We start from the raw sequence: 17,861 nt of genomic DNA, 5'->3' as shown, positions 1-17,861 counted from the left end.
GAACAAGGTTTTCCAGTTTAATCCTCTATGAACAGTGACGTGGGGGGGGCCCTGACTTCCAGTGAGAGATTGTTGTTTGCATGATCCTGTTCAATTTGATCTAAAATAAAAACCACAACAGCTAGAACATTTGTTCTTTTTGCAACAGAAAGCCTCGGCCTCTGTCTTCTACCTCATCATGTTACATTATTCCATTTAATGACATGCGGTGGAAAACATGTTGATAACGCACAATGGCAACAGAGAGTGGCAGGAGAAAATGGGATGATTATTTTTTCTCTATTTATAAACACAATTTCTGTACTTTTGTTTATTATGGTTTGTTGACTTACAATAACAAAGCTTATAGTTGTACAGATTTGAGAGATATGAGATATGAAGCAACAAGCAATGCCAGAAAGCAAAAATGCCAAAAATGAAAAATTATTTTTCAAATGGTTAACAATAAACAAGTTCCTTTTGTTTATCCATTCTTTTAGTTGAAGAGTAGAACATACTTTAAAATTTTTTATCATTTCAACAAGCTTGATGCATGTCTGCATCTACAACCTGTTTGAAAATGTCCCTTTTATCATGTTTATTAAGTGTCTGTCATTTCTTTTGTATTGTAAAAAAAGAAATCCTAAAAATAAACTTTCTTCAATCATATACTTGGGACACCTTAAAATAGAAAACGCTGACATCTAGTGGTGAAGACAAGAAAAGACACTTTTACTTGACAGGAGAATTTTACGGAGAGAAAAAAGACCAAAAAACACCCGGAGTCGTTTTGTTTGTCGTCAGAACATTTACTTCTAGGAATTGGCACCTTCGTTTACACAAGACCATGATGTTTCTGTGACACCAGTGCTGGGACGAGAAGGACAGTTGATGCTACTGTACCCTCAAACACACACACTCTCATTTTGTCAATAGACGACATGATAAGAGACTAACAGAGCAGCCCTGTCCCCCAGGAAGCATCAGTCCTGAAATGACAAAAAGGACAATGCTGTTACTGCAGAAAGGAGACATGATTTATTAAAGGACATCTTAAGAGCCACAGCTCCTTCTCTATCTTTAATGTATGAATCATTTCTGCAGCAGCATGAGCCGTAACAAGCACTGGGTTTTGTTCCTTTTTTTTGTGGAGGAGGAATGTCGTGAAGTCTTAGAGCAGGTCTGAGAGCAGCGTGTTCTCGTCCATTGAAGTGATTGAACAACAACAGCTCTTTTACGACTCTCTTATCTGAGGGAGGTGGGGCTGAACTCTGTCGCTTCTCTTCTCCCCTTCCGTCATTTGCAGGTAAAGCAGGGACGGAGTCTCTTGACGACAGAATGAGCCATAAATGACACACACACACACACACACACACACACACACACACACACACACACACACACACACACACACACACACACACACACACACACACACACACACACACACACACACACACACACACACACACACACACACACACACACACACACACACACGCACACACACACACAGAGGGTGTGGTGTGGCATGCCGGGTGAAAACAGGAGGTGCTGGTCAGACCTGTTTGTGTGGATGTTCCACACAAGTGAACACACCACTGACTATTAGGCAGTCAACCTTTGAAACAAGGCGTGACAGCTGCGTTACCTGTCGAGCTGCATTTTATTGAGCTACAACCAACAAAATGAAGCAGCAGTAAAACAGTCAAGAAAAGCATGTGGTGACGAATGGAAACTTTGCCCTTTAAAAGTGCAGCATATGACTCACCTCATCGCTGCTGGAGGAGTTTGATGATGATGATGAAGAGGAGGATGATGAGGAGCCATGTTTCTCCCCATCTTTGTGCTCTTTCTTTTGCTTCTTCTCGTGTCCGTCCTTTGACTTGCAGCCACTCTTGTCCTTGCTAGACTTGCTGTCACTCTTGTCCTTGCCAGACTTGCTGTCACTCTTGTCCTTGCCAGACTTGCTAGACTTGCTGCCACTCTTGTCCTTGCTGTCCTTGCTAGACTTGCTGTCACTCTTGTCCTTGCTGCAGCCCTTTTCCTTGCCACCCTAGAGATAAAAATAAAAAAGGGCAAAAGTTGACCACGGGAAGATCTACAATCGAGTGTGCTATCTCCTAAGGGTTGATTTTGGGCCCAGTGATCATAACTAACAATTAAAATAATTAAGAGCCATCAGCCAAAATCCAGATTTAAAAAAGGGGGCAACGTTCTTAAAACAATAGTTAATTCAATAAGTTTTTTCAAAGCTATCCAGAGAAAGATTAACCATATATGTCAGTACCTGAAAAAGTTCTTAAACTCAGGGATGGACAATATGGCCAGAAAATGATATCAAGATAATCACTTTCATATCAGTCGAAGTCGACAATTATCACGATAGATGTCGAATTATTATTTCTATTATTTTAACTCCCGGGTAAAAGTTGTGGATTTAAACGATCTTTTAATGGACAGAGAAAGACAAACACCAAACCTGAGGCAGAGCAATTCAGTGTTATACCTCATCGCTGTGTTTGCACAATGCATAGGAAATCCACATACTTTTTACTGCACAGCTATCCATGACAATTATATTGCGATAACTATTGACAACTTATGTTGACGTACACACACAAGGCTCCTACCTTTTCCTTGTCACCGTCCTTCTTCTTGCTCCAGGGAAAACTGAACTCATCCTTTTGAGCCTCCTCACTCTGCACCACCTCCTCCTTATCGCCCACAGCTGCAGAACAGACACACAGAGCCGATTCAAGTTAGAATTAAAGGGTCACCCAGAGCAAAGTAAAGTGAAGCTGCACATCAAATACACTTTTTGTTTATTCCTTCAGCTGCTGCCACGCGCAGTCACGGAACGACCTGTGACGGTTTCAAATTAACAAATGAAAGTGGATTAAAGTGCGAACTCACCTGACGACAGATCGAAACTCATTCTTGCTCGTGTTCCGTTCCAAACAAACCGCAAAGTGACTGACAGGCTGCTTTCCTCTCAAATACATGATGGCTGCACCTGCAACACGTGATCCAGCCGAGCCACGCCCCCCCACCCAGCTTCACCTTTTTCTGCAGAGGAGCTGCGTTCACATGCAGTCGGGAAATAAGAGCTTTAGCAAGTATGTGCACAGGATACACTTGCACAGTGGTTGGTCCGTCGATAACATACTCAGTATACACAGGGATATGAATGCAGGGAAGGAGAGAAGAAGTATAAAAAATTTATACATAATATACCTCATAACTATAGGTAATTCATATCTGTGTGCTGGTAGAGGGGGGGGGGACTGGGTAACTGGTTTGTATGAAATTATTTGTGGTAAGTGGTGAAAGAAGTCTTCAGATTATAAAAAACACCATACCACAAAAATCCCACTGCATTAAAAGTTGTATTCATATAAAATTACCAGAGTGATTTCAGTGAAAACTCTAAAGAACTCATATGCAGAGTGTCTCTTTTCAGTGTTTGGCTAATTAAACATCATATAACTGCTGCTGTGTCTCAATTCAAGAGCTGCGTCACAGCAGCGCAGTCAGACTGTCCCATCCCCGAGAAATATAGGCTTCAATGGGTGAAACCTGTCTGGGCCAACCTATCCCAGGGTTCATTGCTCTTCAGTGACAAAGAGGTAATGGTGCGGGCAAGCAACGAGAACTCCAATGTTTGATTAACACATTTCAACCCGAACTAAAGATCCACATGTTAAAAAGCCAATGGTTTTAAACCTGTCTTGTCGTGTCCAACGACGACCTGGTGACACTGATCACAAACATCCTCTGTAGTCTCATTTTAGTTCAGCCTTCACAGTCTACGCAGCCTATGAAGGGAGTGGTCTTCATGTTACTGTCTTTGTTATCGAACATAACAATTTTAAATGATGATGATGCTTCACACTGTAAACAGAGCATTAGGTTGTTGATTACTGAGTAATGACACAATTGAAGAATAAAGCCAGTTTGATTTTTTTGCTCAGAAATGATGGTGGAGGTTTCATTTCTTTTTTCTCTGCACTTGTTCTAAGCATCAACAAAAAAAAGTCAAATAATCTCAAGCAGTCAGATGAATCTGTTGGAGTGAAAAGCCCAATGTTTCTCTGAAGTGTTAAAGAGTGGAAGTATAAAGTCAGCCTATAAAAAAAAAATAAAAAAAATCAAGTACACGTTCATAAAGCAGGTAGACATTACTAAATATTCTGGTTTGAGTAATATTTATATTACGTTTTTAATTACATTGTTAAAATATAGTATATTTTTATTAATATAATGCACATTGTTTTAGCTAAACATTTTCTTAATACTGATAAAATCTTGGGGGCGAAGAACAGGATCTTTTGGTGTTTTTTATGTCATATCATCACCAGATGAGGTAAAAACCTTTATTTTTAAGTTATTGTCCACCACTTCCAAGACAAAGCACTGGGAATGTGGGAGAAGGCACCACAGTTGTTTAAAGTCGGGGTTTATGAGTCAGACAACACAGCAGCCCCTCTCACCTTTTACATGGTAACCAGCCCTTCCTGTTTGTATTTCACAATATTAAGACTATAATTTGTAGGATGTCTAAAATGTTGTCAATGGATGAAAGTGAAATAACTTCATTGATTCTTCTCGTCTGTTAATACGTTAGTTCCTGCTCTGTAGCTGAAGAAGTTGACATGTAGAAGTACCTGAAGGCAGCATACAGTATGTTAAATACGCAGCCTATGAGTTACTGTGTAGCCACTATTAGAGCAATACTACTACTACTACTTATAATAATAAGTACAAGACACAAAACAAATAAAATCATTATTTTATTCCCCAAACCAAGCATTTGCAATTATCTCCTGTGATTGCGAGTTGACAATTCCTCCACTCTTGCTTTTTTAATACAAAGTGATACAATTATTCTTCAACCTCTGCATTAAAACAGAACAAACACCAAAACTACTCCTTTTATTTTTCATGGTGAGGTTTTTTTGTTGCATTAAATCAGGGAACTGAGAGCATCATTAAAGCACAGCTCGTCATCACATTCAACTTCCTCCAGTGTCCTGTAACACGCTTTTTGAAACAAGTAACGTAATTATTTGTAAGGCTTGGGGCCTCTCAGCAGATCACTTGAGGTGAGGTGGGTTGAGGAACGTTCGTACCGCCGCGGGCTCCCCAGCAGGGACTCCATGGGGCTGGGAGGTCTGCGAATGGGGGCCCGGTCTCCGATACTCACTGAGGTGCCATGTACAGCTGGGACAGCTGGGACAGCTGAGACCGCGGAAGGATCCAGTTTTAAGACAGGTTTGGAGGGGAGCGACACATAGGAGACGACACCTGGAGAGACGACACCTGGAGAGACACCGGGCTTGGAGCTGCTGCCGCTGCTGCCACTGGGGGCAGAAAATTCGCCACAACCTGAAGCCGAATCTTCCACTTTTGGTTCGCTGCTTTGCTCGCCGTTAGGACTGTCCTGTAATGACATCGACACCACCACACAAAGGGGTACTGTGAATGGGAGGCTGAACAGTCTGTGAGGAAATATTCTGTCAGTTTCCTTAGTTTGAGGGAAAATCCGTTTAACCCGACAATTCATTAAAACCATGATAGTTTTCACAGAATCTATATCATGAAAAAACTTACAGTCTTCTTCTTCTTCTTATCAGTTTCACTTCCTGATGAACCCGAACTCTGCAAACAGGAAGCAGGTAAAAAAATGTCACCTTCGCTGGGGATATAATATAATTCTCTGATGATATTCTCATTTGACTAATTTGAGTAATTTACCTTTTTCTTCTCCTTTTTCTTGTCCTTCTTGTCCTTTTTGTTTTCCTTGTCACTGTCACTGGAACTATCAGATGAACTAGATGAACTGGAGTCCTGCTCAGATTTAAAGGATGTCAATCATCTTCTTTTAAGGACAAAGTGCACAAACACTTTTAAACCACATAGTAAATTACCTTCTTCTTGTCCTTCTTCTTTTTCTTCTTCTTGTCTTTTTTCTTCTTCTTTTTCTTCTTGTCATCATCACTACTAGAAGAATCTGAGTCCTTGGACATAAATAATAACTGTGTTACTGTTTGCCTATTTTCAGAAGAAATGCCCCATTTTAATATGCACAGGAAACAACACTTTTACTTTTAATAGTCCCAAAAAGTACGCATGCACATTGCTTTACCTTTTTCTTGTCTTTCTTTTTCTTCTTCTTCTTCTTATCCTTTTTCTTCTTCATCTTTTTCTTCTTATCATCATCGCTAGAGGAGTCGGAAGAAGAAGAATCCTAGAAAGAGAATACAAAATATTTTTAATACAAATTATGTTTCATTTGAACCATAGAACCACACAGTGATGAGTTATCATATTATTACTTTAATACTCGCATTGAACATGCTATGAGTCTATCTCTCCATCCATCTATCTATCCATTCATCCATCCATCCATCTCAAGGAGTTCATATCACTGAAATATTAAAACACATTTAATCAACTGAAAACCTGGGATGGAAAACAAAAGATGAGGTGTTCTCACCTTCTTTTTCGTCTTCTTGTCCTTCTTCTTCTTCTTTTTCTTATCTTTCTTTTTCTACGATAAAACAAAAAGATGTTGAATTGTGCAGGTGCTCCATCTCTTCACTGTGTGGAGTGTACTGTGTTGTACATGTGTGTCACCTCACCTTGCCATCATCACTATCAGAGGAAGAGGAGGATGAGGAGGAAGAGGAGCTGTCATCAGAACAGCTGGACTTCTACAAGTATTTGTTCATGGATGAAATTTAACAAGTAACAGTAAGAGAACAGAGGTAAATAAACCATTATTACAACAAAACACATTACAAGTAATCCATTATGTTTACCTTCTTCTTCTTTTTCGTCTTCTTCTTGTCATCTTCACTGTCAGAGGAAGAGGAAGAGCTGCAATCCTGAAAAATAAAAGGCAACAATAATGATGTAATACAATACAAAACAACCAATCAAAAACAACACAAGTACAAAAACTGTAAAACACAATAGTATTAAAAACCTTATCCTTCTTCTTCTTCGTCTTCTTCGTCTTCTTCTTCTTCTTTTTCTTTTCATCTTCGCTATCAGAACAAGAGGAGGAGCTGGAATCCTGTAAAACAAAAGCACTGAAAATGATTTATCATGAACAATACACACAATATATAAAAAGCATAAGGACACAAACTTTAATAGACGCAAAGGTTGTGAAGACACAAACCTTATCCTTCTTCTTCTTTGTCTTCTTCTTCTTCTTCTTCTTCTTTTCATCTTCGCTATCAGAGGAAGAGGAGGAAGAGGAAGAGCTGGAATCCTGTAAAACAAAAGCAGCAAGAATAATTTAATATCAATATAATACACAACTGAATCAGCCCAGAAAAAGCACAACAAAAGAATTTAAATACAGAAGTGTTGTGAAGACACAAACCTTATCCTTCTTCTTCTTTGGCTTCTTCTTCTTCTTCCTTTTCTTCTTCTTCTTTTCATCTTCACTATCAGAACACGAGGAGGAAGAGGAAGAGCTGGAATCCTGTAAAACAAAAGCAGCAAGAACAATATAATATGAATTTAATTCACAACTGAATCAGCCCAGAAAAAGCACAAAGACAAAAGAATGAATATAGAGAAGTGTTGTGAAGACTGAAGACACAAACCTTATCTTTCTTTGGCTTCTTCTTCTTCTTCTTTTTCTTCTTCTTCTTTTCATCTTCACTATCAGAACACAAGGAGGAAGAGGAAGAGCTGGAATCCTGTAAAACAAAAGCAGCAAGAACAATATAATATGAATTTAATTCACAACTGAATCAGCCCAGAAAAAGCACAAAGACAAAAGAATGAATATAGAGAAGTGTTGTGAAGACTGAAGACACACACCTTATCTTTCTTCTTCTTTGGCTTCTTCTTCTTCTTTTTCTTCTTCTTCTTTTCATCTTCACTATCAGAACACGAGGAGGAAGAGGAAGAGCTGGAATCCTGTAAAACAAAAGCAGCAAGAACAATATAATATGAATTTAATTCACAACTGAATCAGCCCAGAAAAAGCACAAAGACAAAAGAATGAATATAGAGAAGTGTTGTGAAGACTGAAGACACAAACCTTATCTTTCTTCTTCTTTGTCTTCTTCTTCTTTTTCTTCTCCTTCTTTTCATCTTCGCTGTCAGACGAATCCTGTAAAAAAAAGCACAGATAGTGACTTAATATCAATACAATACACAACAAAACCACACATAAACTGTACAAGTAAAATAAATGTTTTATGAAGAAACTAACCTTGTCCTTCTTCTTCTCCTTCTTCTTCTTTTTCTTCTTCTTTTCATCCTCGCTATCAGAGGAAGAGGAACAGCTGGAATCCTGAAACATAAAATCATAGATAATGATTAAATACTATTACAATACACACCTGAAACCACACAAAGAGTACAACAAATGTAATACACGTGTCGTGAAGAAACAAACCTTCTCCTTCTTCTTCTTCTTCTTCTTCTTTTTCTTCTGATCATCTTCACTGTCTGAAGAGGCGCTATCAGATGAAGAGGAGCTGGAAGAGTCCTGTGAATCATATTGAAACGATCACATTTCCACTTCCAAATAGTTTTCTTTTTGTGTCATGAGTCAAGTTTAAACAAAAAAAAAGGCATAATGTGATATACAGCCCAATCCATAGGAGGTGAAAAAACACTATCAGCAGATATATACAGATATATACAGCACTTTCATGGCTCTCTATACCTTTTCCTTCTTCTTCTTCTTCTTCTTATCCTTTTTATCATCGTCACTGTCTGAACATGAACCAGACTCCTGTAAAAACAGAAAATGATTATCATTTTTTAAATCACTGTGGATTTTGATCTTTACACTATAACATAACAGTATTATGTTGTAAATATTGCATTAGTACGCACTGGTGATAACATACTATAGCTATTGCAATGCCCATTAAAGGGCATTAAAGGGAGACTAATTCATACTCTTTAATGCAGCATGCACATAGCACAATTACCTTCTCCTTCTTCTTCTTCAGCTTCTTCTTCTTCTTCTTCTCCTGCTCATTGTCGCCCTCTCCCTCATCATCACTCAGGTGGCCTTCCTCAATAGCATCTTGGAATGCCTCTGTCCCCCCTGCTGGACAGGGAACATCATTACAACCAAAACAAAAACACTTTCACTGACCCTGACTTTGCGTTTGATTTGTTTAATTTGAGTACGAGCACACGTACCAGCCGATGCAGCGCACAGCTTGTCTTTGCCTGCTGCTTTAAGCTCTTTGGCGTTTGCCTGTCAGGACAAAAGAGAACAATAACTTTGTATGTGTTTGTACGTATACAGGAGTATGTGCGGCATGCAAACAGTTTCTGCAAGTATTTCACCTTCTCGGCACCTCCATCTGTCTTTTTATCTCCGTCAGTACTTGGTCCTGCAGTCTCATTTTCTGCAGAAAGGGACAAATTCCAACACTGATGCGTCAACACAACAAACAGTGACGATTGTTGCTGTGATTTCCAGGCATTGGAAATAAGGTAAACGCTCACCAGCTGCTGAGAGAGCGACAACACTGCTGAGCTCATTCTGCTCTTCATCCTGTGAATTCACACAGATACAATCAAGCTTAGCCTGATGATATGTACTATACCTCATTTCTTCCTACAAGTCTACACACACTCACACACACACACACACACACACATACTAGATATACAAACACATAAGAACACACCCTTGTTGACAAATAATGAGAAATCAGTGTCCACACCGACTTGTGCCTGCAGCAGTGAGGAATTTGAATAAATATGAGGTGTCAAGACAGTGTGTTAGAACTATGTAACGTAACATGCCGTTCTCCTGCAGGCCCTGACAGGCACACAAGCTTCTACGTTTTTTCTCAGGAGGTATGTGCAGTGTTGAGGAGTTAGGTTTTCGCTCGCTGCTACAAAGTGAAGACTTCAAAGTGAACACGTCATGCTTAGAGAAATGAAGAGTTTAACCCAGATCCTGCCTGATAACACCTGAGCCTTCTTTATGCAGAAATCACAACAAGTAAAATTGTGACCTGACCTGAAAACCTACATTTAAAAGGCATTGATCTTTTTTAAACACAAGAAATTAACATATATTTAACCTTCTTCTTATCCTTCTTCTTGTCCTTCTTTTTCTTCTTCTTCTTCTTATCTCCATCACTGTCAGATGATGAGGATGAGGATGAGGATGAAGATGAGGAGCTTGAATCCTGTGTAAATAAAACAATACAAAAATTCAGTTTACTATTCAGAGTACAGCAAGACTAGCGCTTTATTCTGCAACACAAATCACACATTATAAATAATCATAAATAAGTTATTGGCAAGAAAGTACAAACTATATGTGACTTATAATTCATTACAAATATAAATATATTACTATGTCTTTCTGTGGAATCCTCCCAGTCTTCAGTTACATTGTAAATTACAGAATCACTTACCAATATAGGTTGAAGGCTGAAATGACAAAACAGACACTTTCCTTTACCTTTTTCTTATCTTTCTTCTTCTTCTTCTTCTTCTTGTCCTTTTTCTTTTTCTTCTTGTCGTCTTCGCTGTCAGAAGAAGATGATGACGAGGAGGAGCTATCTGATGAAGAGTCCTGTAAAATGAAGGAGAAGAAATTAAATAATGGATTTATTAATATTAACATTATTTGTTCTTATACAGAAACAGGAACAGAGAATTGTTATATTGGTTAACTCATATTCATTATATTTACCTTCTTCTTTTTCTTTTTCTTCTTCTTCTTTTCATCCTCACTGTCAGATGATGAACTGTCAGATGAAGAGGAGGATGATGATTCCTGCGACAGAGGAAGCACAGCAGAGACATGAAGTAATATAAATAAGTGTCAATTATATATGAATGTTTCATTGTTTTCATTACATATGATTCATAAAATCATTTTTTCGTAAAATGATTCATTATGATTGTGTTACTATACCTTCTTTTTCTTCTTCTTCTTATCCTTCTTCTTGTCTTTCTTGTTCTTGTCCTTCTTCTTCTTCTTCTTCTTTTTGTCTTTCTTCTTGTCATCGTTGTCATCTGATGAGTCCAAATCCTGAAAAAACAAACAAAGAAAAAAAATGATTTAATGACAAATGTAACATCACCAGCATGTTAAAAATGGAGAATCGCTTGTTTCCTCTCTCACCAGGCTGCTCTTCAGACCCTCTCCACACACCAGCTCCGTCTGGTCATCAGGACCTGGAAATATTTAAACAGTTACAATTTAAAGCTTTTCTTTAATAAATGAAAATCGGGTATTCATACATCGTTAGTTGAGAAAAATCTCTCGAACTAAATGTTTGATTTAGAACACACACATATGTGGACAATCATGAAGTTCTAAACATAGTTTAATGTAATTCTGTTTATTTCTTCACAAAAGCAGCCATTTGTGTAAAAAACTAAGTTTTAAAGTGACTGAAAGAAAATCTAAATGTGTAAGTTTGAATAAGTTCATGAGCTGCTGAGAACGCAGAACTTGAAAGACGTCTATGAACCGTACAGGTGATAATGTTGGAGATTGATGAGCAGCTGAGCTGACTGTCACCACATACCTGCACCGGCTTAGAAGACAATTCAGTTACTGGAGCATCTGGACTAACTGGAAGTATCAGAAGCCCCTCAGCAAAAAATACCACCTACATGCTCAAGCTGCAGCTCAAGCTTACCTCCACTGTAAGAAGAAAGTATTTACGCATATATCACCTCTTCATCGCTCTGACTCCACTTTAACCGGCTTTACTTAGTCATGTTTATATGTTTATCAGCCCAATGAGAAAGAGGACATTTTTGTTTTTGAGTAAAACAACAGCAGACGAGATTTAATAAAATGATCCACTTGTTATTTCTAAATAACCTTAGAACGTTTTTTTGTTGGAAGACAGGAATACATGCAAGTGGTATTTCTTTGGGTGGGACGACTTTATGCATTACATACTTTTGTAATTGCAGTTTTAAACTGTGTAAACTGATTACACAGCAGAATTATGTATCCAATATGCATAAAATCCATTCCTTATATCATTATAATTACACAGAATCATTGTACATAAGTAATTACCTGGTATGTATAGGCCTGCATTGTTAGTGGGGACTGTTTGGTTAGGTCATGTTTCCCTATGTCCACTTGTGGGGGGGAGCCCTCCTCACAATAGTGCGTCTCCTGCTTTCTGTTGTTGAACTCCATCGAAGAGGTACGTAACATTTCGATCACTCAGGTTTTATATGTTAGCCTCTGTTCATAAGACTTCAGGCTCGTTTAAAGCTAAGTGTAATATGCAGACTTATTTATGTTGTTTAATCTGTGTCGGGGTCCCACATATGTACAGCTACATGGGATTTGTTGTTGTAGAATAAACAGAGATTTCCTCCAAACACGTTCATTCATTTTTCATCAAATAAATCACACCACAAACATCGCTCGACAACTGCAAATGAGATATACTGTGTTTCTCTTACCACACTGAGATATGATAACACTGTCCCAGACATACTCTTTCTTCTTATCCTTTTTCTTCTTCGTGTCCTTTTTCTTCTTCTTCTTCTTCTTGTCATCCTGCAAGGGAAAGTTGATTTGTTCATGACATTAGTTAAAAAAAAAAAATCTTTTGTAAATATGTGCATGAAAGTCATTTTTAAAATGAGTGTTCCATTTATTTTATACAGTGTAAATAAAGAAAAAGGATTGGATCAGGCTTGGGTGTTTCCTACAAGATATAGATAAAGAGTTTTTGTCACTAGGGTCAGATAAGAAACGCCCGCACCTACTAGGATGGTGCAGCCAAAACCAACACAAGAGAAATGATACGCACAGACTTTACATATGACACATACAATATTACAAACTGGATACATGAGTATACAGCACAATAACTGTGTAATTATTCTTTCAACATGGACTCACAACCACATGTTTAAGATTTCTAGGGTGTTCCCAATCAAAATAACTGCACAGGTCACACATGTTTTTTTCATTGCTGTGACATTCTGTGGTAGAGGGTGTTTCTAACTTCATCTCTGGGTGTGTCACTCTCAGTGTTGTGCAAGTTCACGCCTCTCATGAACTAGTTCAAAGTTCAGTTCATACAAGTAAACATGAATAGTTCACGTTCATAGTTCACCATTTAAATTCTGAACTAGTTCATAGTTCAGTTCATTTCATAGTTTTAAGGTGGAAAGTGAGAATGAAAGACTTAACTTGTTTTTTAAAGAAAACTTTATCCATCACTACCCCTTGCCTTAAACTGTACTTCATATGTATCAATTCCTAAAAGAAATGTTTTTTTTAATTTGTTTTAATTATTGCTAATTTTGCCTGTTTATTTATTCATACCCTGCACGAGTTTGTCTACCTGTTGCTGGGAAATCATACCCTTGAAGGCTGCAGACAATGTGGTTTGGGTCATTTGGGGCTGTTGGCAGGGGGTCTTGGTCTTTTTTTGACTTTCAATTACTTGGAGATAACTTTTTAGGCTAGCTGGATGCTTCAGCTCCACATGCCGTTTTAAATTAGATGCGGATGAGGCTGACGTCCGGACTTGCTTTTTCAGCGCAGGAGGACACAATTTGCACAGAAAGGTGAGATTTTTACTGTCGGAATCTTTATCAGACAGTGTGTAAAAATCCCGCAAATAATAATAAGGTGCATCGGATGTAGTCGCTGAGTCTGCGTCTCTGCTTTCACTTGCCATTTTTATATGAGACCGAGAGCTGTTGTCTTGGAATACGTTGCTTGTTTGGACTACATGTGTGTGCGATGAATCATGGGTAACGTAGTGCGAAGTCGAGTTAGTTGGTTTAGGTTAGGCTACATCGCGGACATTGTACGGGCACTGAGCAACGACATGGTGCAAGCATTTCGATTTAGACAGCGTCTCTCCTCAGGAGAAGGAAAACATTCCGTAACGTTTCAGCTAGACCTCAGATAATATGAACGTGTTCACCGTTCAAATTCATTATTTGTCATTAAGTTGCGTTCAGTTCATCATTCTCATAAAAATGAACGTGTTCAATGAACGCGTTCTTTTGAACTCGTTCATGCACAACACTGGTCACTCTCCTGTCAGATACCGCCTGCTATCAGATCCAGGGCATTGGAGCCTACACCTAAAGTGAGTCAAATGTATTCTAGTGAGAACTGGTCGGCCCTAAGTGAACAGATGGGGTGGTAACTAAATTTTTTGAATAATTTCACAAAGGTTATCTTGACCTTTGTTTCTCTCTTTTGTGTTGAGAACTTGTCGCTTTCTTTTCCTGGCTCTCCTGATTTCCCGCCCACACCCTCAGAAAACACCCCAGACATCATGCCATCGCGTGACTGGAGTCACATGAAGCAGAAATGTTACCAAACCACATGAAAAAAAGGTGAAATGCTTTTTTCCTTTTTTTCCTTTCAGTTATTACAAATCTGAAACTGTTGTCAAAGCAGGTCTGGGGATGATTCATGTTCTTATCCCACATCTTTCGGAACAAAATGACATTTTTATTTATTGATACATACAGTCAGATTGAGAGCCATTCTACCCTAAGTATTCTCGTATTGTCAGCTCTGACAAACTCACATATCCTCACCTAAGGCGGTGACATAGTTAGAAGGGACAATCAGTCCCCTGTAAGCTGATGTGAAAGTGTCTGTGCTTGTGGCACATGACTTAATTTAGCAGTGCCTCAGGAAAGAAAGAGCTCTAAATCTCAGGGATTAACAAAAAAAAAAACAAACTGCACTGTGGAACCATCAGATCAACAGATTCTTTGACTCAACTGAAAGACTCCCAAGAGCGGAGCATCGAGCGACAGCTCCTCTCATAATGATCGACGCAAACATCAAGTCTCAGGGAAGCTATGTGCTATTGGAAGGAATGGGGCGACTGTGACATGTTGTTGCAAGACAGGAGATGTGAGGAGGCAATATTCCTCTACAGCACACTGCCGCGGGGTTCCTTGTTCAGCACCTACGTCATAACCACAACTTACCTCACTGTCACTGTCTGAGGAGCTACTCAAAGAAGAGGAAGAGGAGGAAGATGATGAGGAGGAGGAGGATGATGAAGAAGATGAGGAGGAGCTGGAACCCTGTGCAGAAAGAAAGGGAAATTATTGCTCAACCTGTTGTACACAGGTTTAATAATACACACCTTTGTTAGTGAAAGTGCAAAATGAGAATCTAAATGAATGAGTCACTAGAGAAACACTGGAGTGAGGCTTTATCAGCGACACTTAGAGGCAGCGCTGTAGCTGGCAGCAGAAGGGAAGGGCTCTTCAGACACTTGGCAACACACAAAGGGACTACAGAAGCAGCCATTTTCCAAAACACACCCACACACACATATTCCAGCTATGATATACACCAAGATAATGCTGCAAAAGTGACAGTTGACATGAATTATAAACCAATTAATTTCTTTCGTTATTCTCTGCTGTTTGACTGGCTGTTGCTAGGCGCAGCCCACACTGCACAGCCGCCCTCTGGCAGATGTCAGGATTATGCAAACTCAGGATTTCTGCAGCCTCACCTGAGCAGATTCCACTCACCCTCCAGTAGCCACAAGATCTCCTGACTGTTGTCAAGTGATGGGATTTCATCTCATCATTTGACACTTTTCAAGAACTGACTTGGTAACAATATAGAACATTTCATAGTGAATATTGCTTGGTTAGCGGTGAAGATAAGTTTCTTCAGACACGTACTTTCTTCTTCTTCTTCTTTAGCTTCTTCTTCTTTTTATCTTTCTTGCCAAGACCCTCATCCTCGTCGGAGGACAGTGAGCTGTCAAATGAGAACAGCTCCTGGTGGCAAACAAAAAGAGAAAGAGCAGAGATTATTTCATGCATCCCAGATGTGATGCAGGTAATTATATTTGTAGTAGCCTCTGCATTGCTACACCAGACAAAGCATGAAGATGTTCTACAGTTTATTGTTATTGGTTTTCTTGGGAGGTTTTTCCAAAGGCTATCCACTTAGAGAGTTGACTGGTACAGTGGCCCAACAATTCATCTGATGCACAGTCAAATTCTAGGAATATAACTTCATGCAATATCATGCAGCTGCAGCAAAGAAGGGAGAGATTGAGCAAGGTCTAAACTGAGCTTCTTAACAGTACAGGTGTGGCCCTAGAGGTTAAGAAGGGGGGGCCGCCTTCCTGAAACGAGGGAGGAAGGAGGATTGGTCATGAAGTTATAACTAATGTATACCAGAATATTTGATGGTAAAATACAATGGATCGCTGCACTTAAATGGTTGCTCCTGCTCACCTGTCCATCTCTTGCTCGTGACGGGTGTCTAGGTTGAATCTTCTCTTGCAGACCTGCAGGCTCTGCCTCCTCGGCGAGGGGCAGCAAACCACCGGGCAGACAGACAGCTGCCGGCTGCTCGACACCTGCAGCGGCTGCTCCACCTGGAGCTGAACAGCAGTGTGACAGGAACAGAGATGTTTTGCAGACAGACACCAGTTACTCAGAATAATTTGAATGAGCTGCCAGTGTCTACAAACGTTATCAGCTGTTGTAGCAACCAAGTTTTCTATGCTGGTTGTATAAAAAAAACTAAGGGACTGCACTTCCCTGTTGCTTCACTTCCCTAAACAGACAAGTTAAGTCATATCAAATCTAAAACAAATAAAAGCTGCCAAATAATTAAGGGATTTCTGCAGATTGACTTTTTGCTGACCTTTGCCATAAATCCACTTGAAATACCAAAATATTAAAACAGTTGAGAAGTGCTACACCCCTTAACAATACAGGGAAAGGAGAAAGCGTCTGTGTTATGTGCTACGTTATGTGTGTGACTACATTAGTGTTAGGAATAACTCCATAAAACAGTAATATAGACAGTACTTTCAGTAATGATTGTCATCTGCTGATTAAAGCTAAAAAATGTCATGGAACAAACACTGATCAAGCTCTAAACTAAGTCAAGTTAAAAACAAATCCTAGTTTAAAAGAGAACACACCTTTGGGGAGAATGGACTCCATCCAGGTCCAGGTCTCTCAGTCCAGGGGCCCAGGTCTCCTCTGACAGACCTACCTGGGCAATTCGGTGACAAGGTGAGGTGCTGGACTTTTTTATGGGTGGGGACAACAGGAAAGTGTTAAGGACACCAAAGTCAGACACTTCCCTTCACGAATTTCAAAATAAATTCCACTTTGAAAGAAAGTACCTGACTTTAGGACAACTGCACCTACTATAAACCTACTGTGCGTAATCTAGCTGTGAATGATAAATGTTTTTTTTTATATGTGAGAGACAGCAGCTGACACAGTGTTTGTTTTTATTTCAGACTGGTCCATAAAGTGTTTTATTTTGAAAGCAGTAGTGTCTCGTTGCTGTGAGGGTGTCTGACAGGTGAGGCCTCTGAAGCCAGAATGGCTGGTTTACCTGTGTCAACAGGTAGTGCCTGTTTCACTGGGTGGGAGCTACAATGTCTGCATGAGTGGAAAGCAACGTGGTAAAGTTGTGTCATGTTTAAACACAGTTTAAACAGTTTCACACCAGTAGATGAAATTTAATGATCAAATTATAATCCATGATACACAATATAAATGATAAACCTGTTTCCTCTCAACTCAGGAGGAGGGTTTGTTAATTTGGTCTCCAGTTACTAATTACCACTACTTCCTCTGCCCATATATTTATATTTTCACACACATCTGTCTGTAGTTGTACATAAAACATACTGCTTTTTGCTATTTAGTATACTATGGTAAACTTATATTATTTTTGTATACAACACCTGCCTATATACTTATGACTTCTATTAAATGTTTGTCTTTATCCTACTGCCCTTTTCATTCTCTTGTCTACCTCACTCTGACTTGTGTCAGCAAATCAATACACTTTGATCTGATCTGATCTAATGAGGTGAATGAACCGATAGAAATCATGTAATGCT

At 39.2% G+C, this 17,861-nt stretch overlaps 2 protein-coding genes and 1 long non-coding RNA gene across 4 annotated transcripts; all 3 read right to left on the bottom strand.

Moving 5' to 3' along the window:
• Positions 1 to 767: 767 nt before the first annotated feature.
• On the bottom strand, positions 768 to 3,023 carry LOC118105752 (uncharacterized protein DDB_G0288629). The gene is made up of 4 exons (XM_035153554.1): positions 2,896 to 3,023; positions 2,613 to 2,710; positions 1,751 to 2,035; positions 768 to 968 (listed from the first exon to the last, which is right to left on the bottom strand). Exons 1-4 carry the CDS (start codon positions 2,915 to 2,917, stop codon positions 963 to 965), a joined length of 411 nt encoding a protein of 136 aa, XP_035009445.1. The 5' UTR covers positions 2,918 to 3,023; the 3' UTR covers positions 768 to 962.
• A 1,732-nt stretch (positions 3,024 to 4,755) lies between these two features.
• LOC118106252 (cylicin-1) lies at positions 4,756 to 6,856 on the bottom strand. 2 transcript variants are annotated; one of them, XM_035154647.2, is made up of 7 exons: positions 6,804 to 6,842; positions 6,479 to 6,695; positions 6,128 to 6,229; positions 5,910 to 5,999; positions 5,737 to 5,829; positions 5,593 to 5,640; positions 4,756 to 5,422 (listed from the first exon to the last, which is right to left on the bottom strand). In XM_035154647.2, exons 3-7 carry the CDS (start codon positions 6,179 to 6,181, stop codon positions 5,045 to 5,047), a joined length of 663 nt encoding a protein of 220 aa, XP_035010538.2. In that variant the 5' UTR covers positions 6,182 to 6,229; positions 6,479 to 6,695; positions 6,804 to 6,842; the 3' UTR covers positions 4,756 to 5,044. The 2 variants fall into 2 exon arrangements, with proteins under 2 accessions (XP_035010538.2, XP_035010539.2); XM_035154648.2 differs by having other exon boundaries at positions 6,479 to 6,856.
• Positions 6,857 to 8,238: 1,382 nt separating this feature from the next.
• LOC118105703 lies at positions 8,239 to 10,125 on the bottom strand. Its single transcript, XR_004695146.1, has 8 exons — positions 10,065 to 10,125; positions 9,478 to 9,526; positions 9,316 to 9,377; positions 9,166 to 9,223; positions 8,949 to 9,067; positions 8,678 to 8,746; positions 8,405 to 8,497; positions 8,239 to 8,299 (listed from the first exon to the last, which is right to left on the bottom strand). It is a non-coding gene; the product is annotated as an uncharacterized LOC118105703 (long non-coding RNA).
• Between the last annotated feature and the right edge of the window lie 7,736 nt (positions 10,126 to 17,861).

Source organism: Hippoglossus stenolepis, chromosome 4 (assembly GCF_022539355.2).
Source record: "Hippoglossus stenolepis isolate QCI-W04-F060 chromosome 4, HSTE1.2, whole genome shotgun sequence".
In the NCBI taxonomy this organism is placed as follows: Eukaryota; Metazoa; Chordata; class Actinopteri; order Pleuronectiformes; family Pleuronectidae; genus Hippoglossus; species Hippoglossus stenolepis.
This window is presented reverse-complemented; position numbering and strand designations above follow the sequence as displayed.